This window comes from Cydia splendana, chromosome 7 (assembly GCF_910591565.1).
Source record: "Cydia splendana chromosome 7, ilCydSple1.2, whole genome shotgun sequence".
Classification (NCBI taxonomy): domain Eukaryota; kingdom Metazoa; phylum Arthropoda; class Insecta; order Lepidoptera; family Tortricidae; genus Cydia; species Cydia splendana.
The window spans coordinates 13,597,661-13,610,823 of record NC_085966.1 but is presented as its reverse complement, the minus strand read 5'-3'; the positions used below and the strand labels follow the sequence as shown (position 1 = coordinate 13,610,823).

Genomic DNA, 13,163 nt, shown 5'->3' with positions numbered 1-13,163 from the left:
TACTTTTTGGAAACCGGGTTTTTTAACCTAATTAGACCCCGCTGAATCCGAATTTGCCGGTTGATTAATCGAAATCTTGACCGGAAGTGAGATATTTGACATTAAAAGTCCCTTTTTTTAGTTTTTCGTAAATAACTCTTAAACGGTAGCGCATAGCAAAAAATGTTCTATTTACATAAGTAATCTGCATGAAATTGCCTACAAGAAAGATTCAGTACAATTTTTCGCTATGATCAATATTCAAAGAGATATTAACGCGGGAAATTTAATTATAATCACTTCTAAGGTCCCTTTTTTTAGTTTTTCGTAAATAACTCATAAACGGTGGCCAATATCAAAAAATGTTGTTAAACGATAATAATCTACTCAAAATTTTGAACAAAAAAGATTCAGTACACTTTTCGCAGAGATGAATATTTAAAAAGATAATAAAGAGGGAAAGTTCTAGTATAATAAATTCTAAGTTTCCTTGTTTTTATTTATTCGTTAATAATTTGAAAAGTGTGACTCATAGCAAAAAATATCTTATACATAAATAATAAAAATAAAATTTCCTACGAGAAACATGTAGAACACTTTTCGCTAGGATCAATATTTAAAAAGACAGAGCAGCGGGTAAGTTATAAATAATCAATTTTAAAGTCCCTTTTTAGTTTTTTGTAAATAACTCGTAAACGGTGTCCCATAGCAAAATAGGTTTTTAAGAATAAATTATCTACATAAAATTTCCTCCAAAAAATATCTCGAATACTTTTCTCTAGGATCAATATTTAAAGCGACATTAAAGGAAGAAAGTTGATTACAATCAGTTCACAGGTCACTTTTTTTTAGTTTTTCGTAAATAACTCGTAAACGGTGGCCCGTTGCAAAACAATATTATACATAAACATTAAACATAAAATTGTCCACAAAAAAGGTTCTGTACACTTTTTCGTTACGATCAATATTTAAAGAGGTATTAAAGGGGGTAAGTTAATTGTAATCAATTTCCAGGTCCCTATTTTTAGGTTTTCGTAAATGACTAATACATTGTTAAAAATTGGGTAATGTACAGTCGCCATCAGATATATCGGAGCGGCCAAGGTGTTCATAATATCTGAACACGCGCCCTAACGCCTTGACAATAGAGGCGTGTTCAGATATTTGTGAGCACCTTGGCCGTTCTGATATATCTGATGGCGACTGTACATTACCCAATTTTTAACAATGTATTTTTTATATGTGAAACGCGAGTGAATTGCCTTTAAAAATCCTGTAGGGGTCGGTTCAAAAACTAAGAAATTGGTCCGACTCACGCTTGACTGCATATTTCTAATAGGTTTTCCTATCATCTATAGGTAAAGAACTATTTTGTATGTTTTTTTTTTTCAAAATTGTAGACCCAGTAGTTTCGGAGATAAAGGGGGGGGGGGGGTTTAGGTTTTCGTAAATGACTAATACATTGTTAAAAATTGGGTAATGTACAGTCGCCATCAGATATATCAGAACGGCCAAGGTGCTCACAAATATCTGAACACGCCTCTGTTGTCAAGGCGTTAGGGCGCGTGTTCAGATATTATGAACACCTTGGCCGCTCCGATATATCTGATGGCGACTGTACATTACCCAATTTTTAACAATGTATTAGTCATTTACGAAAACCTAAAAATAGGGACCTGGAAATTGATTACAATTAACTTACCCCCTTTAATGCCTCTTTAAATATTGATCGTAACGAAAAAGTGTACAGAACCTTTTTTGTGGACAATTTTATGTTTAATGTTTATGTATAATATTGTTTTGCAACGGGCCACCGTTTACGAGTTATTTACGAAAAACTAAAAAAAAGTGACCTGTGAACTGATTGTAATCAACTTTCTTCCTTTAATGTCGCTTTAAATATTGATCCTAGAGAAAAGTATTCGAGATATTTTTTGGAGGAAATTTTATGTAGATAATTTATTCTTAAAAACCTATTTTGCTATGGGACACCGTTTACGAGTTATTTACAAAAAACTAAAAAGGGACTTTAAAATTGATTATTTATAACTTACCCGCTGCTCTGTCTTTTTAAATATTGATCCTAGCGAAAAGTGTTCTACATGTTTCTCGTAGGAAATTTTATTTTTATTATTTATGTATAAGATATTTTTTGCTATGAGTCACACTTTTCAAATTATTAACGAATAAATAAAAACAGGGAAACTTAGAATTTATTATACTAGAACTTTCCCTCTTTATTATCTTTTTAAATATTATCCCTGCGAAAAGTGTACTGAATCTTTTTTGTTAAAAATTTTGTGTAGATTATTATCGTTTAACAACATTTTTTGATATTGGCCACCGTTTATGAGTTATTTACGAAAAACTAAAAAAAGGGACCTTAGAAGTGATTATAATTAAATTTCCCGCGTTAATATCTCTTTGAATATTGATCCTAGCGAAAAATTGTACTAAATCTTTCTTGTAGGCAATTTTATGCAGATTACTTATCTAATAGAACATTTTTTGCTATGCGCCACCGTTTAAGAGTTATTTACGAAAAACTAAAAAAAGGGACCTTTAATGTCAAATATCTCACTTCCGGTCAAGATTTCGATTAAGCAACCGGCAAATTCGGATTCAGCGGGGTCTAATTAGGTTAAAAAGCCCGGTTGCCAAAAAGTAATATGATTTGCCAGTCGAAATCGATTTTATGAAAAATAAAACCAGTCTAATATGTATTATTTGACCAAAAAAAAATAGTATGCAAGAAAGAAAAAATCGTGTCCTAGAACAGAAAAGTACAACTTTCATCCCTCCTAGCAGGGAAGAAAAGTGCCACTTTGATCCCTCCTAGCGGGGAAGAAAAAGCCCTTTTTCGAATAGGTGATGTGAAAAATAAATACCTATATCTGAGTGTGGTTATGATTGTTATGATTAGGAATAGCGAGCTTACTGACATCGTGACATCCATATACCTACTTAATAATCATGTCATGTAAACTATGTATGTACCTGCTCGTACAGTCGCCATCAGTATATCGGAGCGGACGAGGTGCTCAAAAATATCTGAACACACACTCTAATAGAGGCGTGTTCAGATATTTGTGAGCATCTTGGACGCTCCGATATATCTGATGGCGACTGTACGACTACTCGTATAGATTTTCGCGTAGGTAAAAAAACTTTATGGGCAGAAGTGACACCTGCAGCTGTCCTTGTAATTTGAGAAGTTTCTGCGTAAAAGTTAACTAATTGTCTGGCGTCTACCAACTTCGCCTTTGTCCCCCGGGCGATCTCAGATGTCGTCGCTAAGGGCTGTAGATTGCTCTGAGGCTTTACAACTTTGCCCAAGAGCCTACATCAAATTAACTGACCGTAACTTCCCCAATTTAGAGTTCTTAATTTGGTGAACAACGTCGCTTATTAACTTCGAATATTTTTTTAAGGAAAATAAAATAACTTATAACATCGATAAAAACTTTTATTGATAAGAAGCGACCGACAGTCAGCCGCTTTCTTCTATTAAGCGTACATTTCTCCCGAAAACTCCATAATTTTGTCTGCTATATGATTAAGTTGAATTGTTTAATGTTACAGTGGATTACAAGACACAGATTGTCGAACGACACGGGGCGGGGAGCGGGGTGGGGCGCGCGGCGGGAGACCGCTGAGGCGGCGGAAAACGCGCGCCCTCTCATCACAAATATATTTCTCTATCTAACAATAAGTCAATATTTTGCTTGCTAATATTTAAAATGTACAATGAAAATAGAATTCACTCTAAAAATAATTGCGCGCGAAGCGGGGCGTCGGTCGCAGGTATGAAACGGTCCAATTTTGTGCGAATGCATGTAAGGATTTTTTTAACCACCGACGGTAATACAGGTCAATATGTATGCATTCACCCTTAGAAATGAGACAGCGAGGACGACCGGCGCAAGGCTCAGCGCACAGACTATCACATTGAAGATTCATAAAGTACAAAAGGTACATCGAACGCGAGAAAGGGACGTGGAACGAGTCGCGGCGGACCGCAGACCATGGACCCTCTCGCACATCTCACTCTCCTCTTAAGAAATCAATCAGTAACGGCTAAGTAATAATTTACAAGGGTAATCCGCACTGGGTGCGTCTACACGAAAAGGTCTTTTAATGATGAGCATAGGGTTGCATCGCATCCCTGCGCTCCTTCATCGTCTTCGGGCCTGGTGGGACACCAGCGCTCGTCGCCGGGACGGCCCGACGACCGAGATACTCCTGGCGGCTCCGGCACTTTGGGCCGTGCGCCAGTACTTTTTCCTGTTTCTTTCAAAGTGTTGGCCGTAGTACCCGAAACTCCAGGGTCTCCTGCTCCACCCTTCCTGAGAAACACTTCGATTGCACTTCCGAGGGCGCTAGCATCTACGATTGAACCAGATGGCTGATCCCACACGACCGCCGCTATATCGCCCGGGGCTTGTTTAGCGTCTGGTGCAAAAGTGACTTTGGATTTTTTCTGTGGTTCGTTTACTTTTTTCTTTGTCGCCAAGGTTTGATGGCGTCGTGTGAACCAAGTAGTGCCTGATCCCGGGGGTTTGTCTCGTAAAGTGGACGCGTCGAAGCTGCTAGAGCGCGTGTCGGCTAATCGTCGTGTTCGCTCGGGCTTGCCACAGAGGTCTATTTCAGTGGAAGAAGATGTGAGCGCATTGAGCATGTGATGGAGATCTGTGTCAGTGCAGACAACGCCAGCGCCGCTTCGCGGCGGAATGGGGGGTGGCATCTCGGAGGCACGGCGGCGAGCAGGAATAGGCGGCAATGGCGACCCGACAAAGTCAGAGTGGCGTCGGCCACGGTTCGTGTACCGCACGGACCCACTCATCGGTGAGCGTTCGTCCAGTGGCTGCACCTCACAGACGCGTTCACTAGAGGTATTCCAAAGCCGCATGCGTACTTTCCGGGCTTGTACGATGTCATCCATGATGTCGAGTTGTAAATTATGGGTGCTGCCTAATGTTTCGGTTGCTGGTGGACCTAGAACAGGCCTAGTGATTAGTCTCTGAACAGTGATTTGAAAATAATAATAAGTACGAACATCCTATATATTATTGAAAAATAATTACAGGAAAGGTGTATGTGGTGAAGTAGGAGCACCTTAAAATCAAAGGAATATGAAGCTTCCTATTTGTGACGTCCCACGGTCAAAGGTACCTTATGGCGGGTATGGAGTTATGCATACCCCAGTAATCTACAATAAATAAGCTATCGATAACATAAAAGATCAACCTTCTAGGTTGCGTAGTTACAGAGATATGATTTTTTGAAAATAATGTTGTGAAATGAGCAACTTTACGATAGAGAAGTTTTAAGTTTAGCCGCCTAAAAAACTATGTTCCTGAAGTAAGTTACATAGTTGACTACAAATAATAATACCTTATATATCTGAGATTAAAAAAATATTGCGACTTGTTCTGTAATGCAAATAGAAACTTTTGATATCGACTGATTTATGTGTATACTAACCAATCTCTTGAAAATAAAGTTTTATTTCTTTTTCACGAGTGATTGCAATGAGCTCGCAAGATTTCAATTTTATCTATTAGAAAACGACACTGACAGGCAGTTTAAGCAAAAAACAATACCGATTTAGAGGTGAAAATGTATTTTCTGACTTTTTCATATAAAATCACAAAATTGAATATTTTTACTTTTAATGTGACACACAATCAATTTTTCTGAGCACATATGAAAGAAATTCTGTCATTCAAATGAAATAAATCCTAAAACCCCAACTAAATACTATATTTAACCCCTTATGCCACTTTAAACTTACATAACAATAACAGTATTTGCTCCATACATTTACGAAAAGGTACCTTATGGAAATAAATCTAATAATACATCACTACAAAATATCAATCATATTACAGTTTATCTTTTATGAATAGAAAATATTAATTTACATTAAACTGCCCCAAATTTAATTAGTTCTTCGTCATAATAATCTTAAAAAAGACCAATAATTTGTATGTAATGAAAAGGTACCTTGTGGTCAAGTTACATGATGAGGCATGATGATGGAACAGTTAGGATAAACTAATAATATTTTGGTAATGGTATAAATCGTCTATTTCTTATCAATAATATATTTCGGTTGCTATTGAAGATGAGCGGCATTGAGGTTCAATGACCTCAGATATTACATAAGGTAATGCGTCGGGTATTGGCATTTTTCAGCAAACCAATGGCTGATTTACTGCATGCGACCAAACCAAATGAAGATCATTCTAGTTAAGAAAGACTTGACGAGAGTAACTTTGGTATAATAGCAGTCTACTTGGATTTGTGATGTCGGTCAATGTACGGTTATAATATTTGCGAGGCGCCCCAACCAGAACTGAAATTATCAAATTAGTTTTGCAGAATGCTAATACAGTTCTCTACCAAACTTCTTTTCCCGTATTGACTAGTTTTTTTGGGAATTTTCAATCTTTTTTCCATAAGGTACCTTTTCTACTAAACTCTGAGACGACATTACTAGGCTTATAACTAACTTATAACAAAAATAAAAACAGGTAAACAAACGTTACGCATTAAGGTTTCAGATCACACAATAAAAAAAAAATTAGCATTTTTTCACCTCTTTACAAAACATTTAATATCTCCGAAACTAGAAACCCTCATAAGGTACCTTTTCCCGTAGAACGTCACATTTACATAGTTACATTTAATAGGTACTTAATTGGCAGAGTCCACTGGTTGCCAAAAGCCAAACGGAGCCGACTGTGAGTGCTAATTCCATTTTTAATGGAACCACCGTACTCGTATAGAAGTATCAAATTTCTTTGAAATTTACGCGCGTCTTTGAAAAATAGAGTTCAAAGTGTCAAATTTCGCGATACTAACATTTCTTAACCGAGTCCCGGCGGCGGCCCAGCGCGGGGAAGGCGGCGATGGACTCACGGCGACCTCGCCCGAACAGCGCTTGTGGCACGCGTGATATTGTCACAACGGAATGTCTGAAACGGCAGGCAACGCAAAGATATTGTTAGAAAACAGTTAAGTAACGCAATAGAATATAGAAAATTAGACAGAAAATGAATGAATACTATTTTTGTATTTTAGTTACGTTATGCCGCTATCATTTTCTGCATCCTGCATTTGGAGATTTATCGACTTCTTTATTGCATGTATCTAACTCATTACTACTACATACTATGTGCAAGTTTAAGTGCCGAACTAATGAGTAAGTCGTCCGTCCACTTTTGAGTGGAAATCTAACTATCGGCAAGTTGTTCCTTACCTTCGACCACCAGGTTGTGGTTGGACCTGGCTTAGCGTCGCTAGGAAGGCAGCTTCGCGCGCTTCGCGAGCGGCGCCTTCTCCTCGCTCTGATAGACGGCGGACCTGCAGTAAAAAATTTGGTTTAGAATATAGAGATAAGATACTTTTGAGACACGAGGTAACAGTGAAGCCGTGTAGAGGTTTCATTACTGTTTAATTGAACTAACCTGACTAGCAGTAGGGCCAGTTGTGCAGGAAGGCGTGGGCAGGGAGTGCTTGCGGGTGTCGCGCCATGGCGACAGATGGTACGGGTCGGGCGGGGACTCTTGGTCGATGGACAGGCCGCGCGTGGCCACCGGGCTTCGGTAGGAGGCCTCTTCTTCCGCGCCGCTCTCTTCCACCACTATCAGCGGTTCCCCGCCGCCGAGGATGGCCATTGAGCCGCGCCGCATCATGCCTGGACAAAGAAAAAAAATAATTTAAATAAAGTACGTACGAGTATCTTACTTGACTTTATTGGTCCTGCCGTTAAAAGGGGGCATTCCACCAAATAGTCAATTTTACGCGTTTGACAAATTGCAAAAAGCTGTAGAGTCTTTGAATTAAAAGCTAATTTATCAAATGTTATCAATATCATGCCACAAAAAAGAAGTATTAAAAATAGCGCTACGTGGCTGAGACTTTTCTGAGTTTGTAGAAAATTAATTGCTTTAACCCTTAAATTGGCATTGTGCATCACAGTGTACGTTAGTTAGTAAAAATTCATGTCGTAAACATATCTAATTTCCTAAGCTTTTATTATCAGAAACTACTTAATAATTATATTATCGATAGTAATTAAATATGTGATATGGCAAAAAATTCAAATTAACGTCGCTATCAAAAAATCTGTTCGAAGCGGCGACACTCGCCAGTACCTCTAATAAGTTTTATTAAATTTTAACAACTTTTCTGTATGCAAGTTATGATTATTATGTTTTGTGTTTTATAAGAAAATGGTAAAGTATATGAACAATTGGTAATTTTGTGTGCATAAGGCATAATAATAAAGATAATCACTGGTAAAGTGGAATGTACACCACGGTTACCGTTGACAAGTTTGTAAAGATGTAGTTACATTCAACTACGGTAACCACCGTGTACGTTGCCAACCTATCTGTACTTAACTTTTGTTTTGAATCTAACGATTTTGCGTGTCCTTGTTTATTTAAAATATTTTTAAACAGAATGGTTTCCTTTCTTTGTCTGTAGTACTCAACACTATCTAGATCGCATAAGATTTTAGTTTTAATTCACGTAAAAAAATTATGTTCTGATTATGAATCAGATTCCGATGAGGAACCAACGCGCATTCAAACAATACTATTCTGACGATAGCTCTGATCCACCTTCTTGAAATTCTTCTTTGGAGCGATTAAATTTGCTAGACAGCTTGTCGGACGAGGATGAGGTCGATAAATATAATCAAGCACGATTTAATTCCGAAAGCACGTTGATTCTCTTTCGAGCGTATTAGAGTTCTATAATCTCCATCTACAGTTATTTATGATGCTTTGCCTACACTACACTTGAACACTCATCGCCATTAACTACATACTAGGGTAACAAGAGCTTCATATAAACACGTGAAATGTACCAGCCTGAAAAAAAAAACAGAATTAGATACAGCTTTAGGTTACTTTTAGAACTTCCGGATTGAGCTATTCGAAGGACATTGTAAAGCGACGAAGATTGGTAACCGATGAAATGAAAGTTGAGAAACTGTGCCATAAGAAAAAAAAATACAAAAGGCTCTGAAATAGCGTCCTACAGAGTTACAGACAGTCTTTGGTTTAACAACTTGGGGCATTTTCCTGAGAGTGGACCGAAAAATTTACACTACAGATACTGTAAGGAGGGATAGACGAAATTTTATTGCGTAAATGCAATATGCTCCTTTGTTTCATTGTCGGAGAAACAAAAAAACTAAATTGCTTTTAATAATTTCACACTAAATTACGTTTTTTCATAATAATTTATGTTAATTTTTATATAATATTTTACTGGCTTCTTGGCAGCGGTAACCAGCGTGTACATAGAACAATGTTACTTTTCTTGTTATAAAATTGGCAACGTGCATGGTGATGTACATAGATTTTCTGAAAAACCGATAATACTGGATTTTTTTAAACATTTTTCTGTAGACCCTCAGACGGTATTAAATAAAGGTATGCTACTATATTACTTGTTTAGACAAATTTTTACTCTTGCCAATTTAAGGGTTAAATAACAATAAATATCGATACTTCTTTAAATCCTGGAATTGCAAGAATAAACCGAAAACGATAGTGTGTATTATTAATGCATTCTTAGATAACGATTATCATACAAATAAATCTTTGTCGAGTGTACGTATAATCAGAAACTGTAATAAATTCGCAGCGGACAAGCAGGTACGTTTCGAAGCCAGCGACTATTCGAGTGATTTATGACAGTCGATAGCAAAGTTTGTTCAGAACTTGATTCAGCTATTCTAACCCGACATTTGGTACCCATCACCGAATAACGCAATCATTTCGCAAAGCGCAATTACTTAACTCATGATTAAGGGGAGAATGGGAGAACGTGAAATTACTTATATACTCGTAATCGTGTATATAAATTAGAAGTAGATATTAAAGAAAATAAACCATTAAGGGGTCATACATTTTCGTCTCCATTGATTGACGTTATCACTGCGAAACTCCACTCAAGATTGTAAAAACGCGCAGTAGCCTTTTTATTAGTGTTTCACTCAAAGGGACACCAAGAACCGGCTATTTTTATTGAGATAAAATCTGGCAAGATAGTTTTTATAGGGTCATGAAAACTCTTTATTACCCGTAACGTATAAAATACAATTCGCCGGAGATTTTGGTGCCTATGAAATAATGTTGGTTTATATAATAGCTTTTTGCTGGGCCAGCCTTTTAACTCCTTCGTACGACGCGACAGAAACTCTATCTTTTTTTTTGGCTGAAATATTTGACCCTGGGCCTACTCCACCGACAAGAACATACCTCTTAAATATTGATGGATGGATATAATAGCTTTATTGGAAATGTTTGCGGACGAAATAATTTGTGAGCGTCAGGATGGCGGGTGGACCTCAGCGAATTTGAACGTAATATTTATAAACATATTGTAAGTACCTTTGGTGTACTTTAGTGTACTTTTAATAGAATTCAGTGTACTTCTCCCGGAAACGAGATATTTAACAAAAAAGGTCCACCCGCCATTCTGACGTCAGGATGGCGGGTGTACCTGTGAAATCTTGGATTATACCGCACTCCAAGTATGTAGTTATAGTGTACTTTCAGTGTACTCGCGTAAACTATGAATAGAAAACAGTGTACTTCTTCCAGAAACGAGATATTTAACGAAAAAGGTCGCCATACTATCAAGAATAGAAAAGCGGAAACATGTAGGGCACCGACTCTACTATAAATATTCTGTGGTTAAATAAAATATTATTTGTAAATAATTTCTGTTTATTATATTAATGTTCACTTCCTTGTTCCCAAATATCTGAAAGTAAAATATGTCGATATTTGAATCTTTTCCTAATGAAGTTTTAGGGCTGTAGAAGAGTTAAAACAATAGGGAGTATTAGGCAAAGCTCTGCGTACGTTGCACCACTAGCACATACAGTAAACAAACCTCATTGACAACATAATGACACATCATGCGTCACTAGGTCAATCACATGGCCTACCGTAAAACACGACAATCGAAAGTTCGGTTTCTGCCTCTCTATCACTCTTGCTTATTCGATCGATAGAGAGGCAGATAAAGAAATTTAGATTTTCGCATTTCGCGGTAGGCCACCTGTAAACAAACCACCTTGGTGCATCAATATCATAGTGAAAACTTGTCAAAAAACTGTTTAAGGCCTGGCTATGTATAAGTTACTCTATGGCTCTATGGTTTCCGGAAGAAGTATACCGATTTCTATTTATAGTTTACGCAAGTACACTGAAAGTACACTATAACTACATACTTGGAGTGCGGTATAATCCAAGATTTCACAGGTACACCCGCCATCCTGACGTCAGAATGGCGGGTGGACCTTTTTCGTTAAATGTCTCGTTTCCGGAAGAAGTACACTGATTTCTATTCATAGTTTACGCAAGTACACTATAACTACATACTTCGAGTGCGGTATAATCCAAGATTTCACAGGTCCACCTGCCATCCTGACGTCAGAATGGCGAGTGGACCTTCTTTGTTAAATATCTCGTTTCCGGGAGAAGTACACTGAATCCTATTAAAAGTACACTAAAGTACACCGAAGGTACAATGTGTTTATAAATATTTCGTTCAAATTCGCTGAGGTCCACCCGCCATCCTGACGCTCACGATAATTTGTCCGCACATAAATAACTTGTTATTGTTTGAGAATGCGCAGCTGCATTAACCTGGCAACATAACCAATCATCGATATATCCACATCCGCAATAATACTGTGATAACGTGCAAGCGAGCGTGCAAACCGCATCAATGAAGATTATGCATGTTACATTGCGCAGTCCATCAAAATATTATATTATTGGAAAATATTAAATTTTGTTATTCAAATAACTAACAGAATATTATATTCATACAACACAAATAATTACGTATGCCAACTAAACCTCAAGCCCATAGAATTAATGTTAATTTGCAGTCAGTTTTATCAAGTTTAAGAATATTTTGATACCTACTTCAAATATTTTAAAGGAATTCACTCTTTCAGTGGAAACATTAAGTACCGGGCGGTTCGGACCTTCAAAGTTGCTAAACGGTTTTCGCTTGATTTTCCTGTATTATCTAAATATCTAAACAGCGAGCGAACGCGGACCGAAAAGATTACGAAACTATTACATAGCTATTATAAAACAAAAAAAAACATTCTGTTGCCTTACTTAATAAACCAATAAATGTAACTTTTGTCGTAACTTTTTTTAAGGTAAGGTGTATTCGGGTATTACCGAATGTCGGATAATTCCGAAATTCAGATGAAAATCACCCTTAATTCCATCATAATAAAAGTCTCTTTCGGAATTATCCGACAGTTTTCGACATTCGGAAACCTTACTACCTAAATACGTTGATAATGTCTGTTAAGTAAATAATTAAAAACAGCGCGCAAGTACACGACCAGGTGGAAACTGAAAAAGCTGTAGCGCTTAATGGAACTAGCTTTTGTCGAGTTCTGAGCATTAAAGACGTTTTAAATCTCATCGTTAGTGGAAAACTTTCAGCTTTTTTTAAGTTGCATTAAATTGCTTCTATAAATTACTTGTATTTACTATGCTTCGAATTTAAATAGATGGCCGGGTGGTACTTACTTAAGTATTCATTTGTTTCTTTTGCAAAAAGAAAATTTTCAATTTAGATGAAGAATAAATAGTCTGTTCGAGAAACGGAAAACGGTGAAAAATAGAGATAATACTCCTAAAAATACGTGTGATACCTCATTAGATTCGTAATGATGTCTAGAAAAATGTATTCGAAGCGTGTATTAACACACAAAAAATTACAAAAGTTATTAACAAAAGAAGGGAGAAAAAAGTAGATTTTTCTTATTTCCCAAATATCTCAAAAAGTATGAATATTTAAGAAACCAAAATTAATATTATGAAAGAGGAGGATATTTCCAATCAAACATTCTATACTTACAGAACTGTATCTCCATTATTTATACTTTTTGTTCAACGCTGAACACAGCCCTCCGCGCCTCATTTTCGAGAATCGCGCGTGGCGTGAAAAAACGATTACGTAACATTAAATATAATTTTAAAGATATTAAATATTGATTAAAAAAAAAAAAAAATGGTATATTTAAAACATGTTAACCAATGTACTACCTACTTGTATAAATTTATCTTAAAGTTATTTTTTCAATAAGTTATGCAATTGTTAATCAACAAAATTTTCTC

The 13,163-nt window shown here is 36.7% G+C and overlaps 1 protein-coding gene across 4 annotated transcripts in view; it reads right to left on the bottom strand.

Annotated features, from left to right (window-relative positions):
- Window positions 1-3,431: 3,431 nt before the first annotated feature.
- Window positions 3,432-13,163, bottom strand: part of LOC134792213 (uncharacterized) — a 37,455-nt gene continuing 27,723 nt past the window's right edge. For 3 of the 4 annotated variants that reach the window (XM_063763462.1, XM_063763461.1, XM_063763460.1), the window contains 4 exons: window positions 7,452-7,681; window positions 7,244-7,347; window positions 6,847-6,959; window positions 3,432-4,974 (listed from right to left, as the gene is read on the bottom strand). In XM_063763462.1, the coding sequence (XP_063619532.1) occupies window positions 4,097-4,974; window positions 6,847-6,959; window positions 7,244-7,347; window positions 7,452-7,679 (1,323 nt within the window). In that variant the 5' untranslated portion in view covers window positions 7,680-7,681 and the 3' untranslated portion in view covers window positions 3,432-4,096. The remainder of the gene's footprint in view (window positions 4,975-6,846; window positions 6,960-7,243; window positions 7,348-7,451; window positions 7,682-13,163) is intronic. The other variant, XM_063763463.1, reaches the window with a different exon arrangement.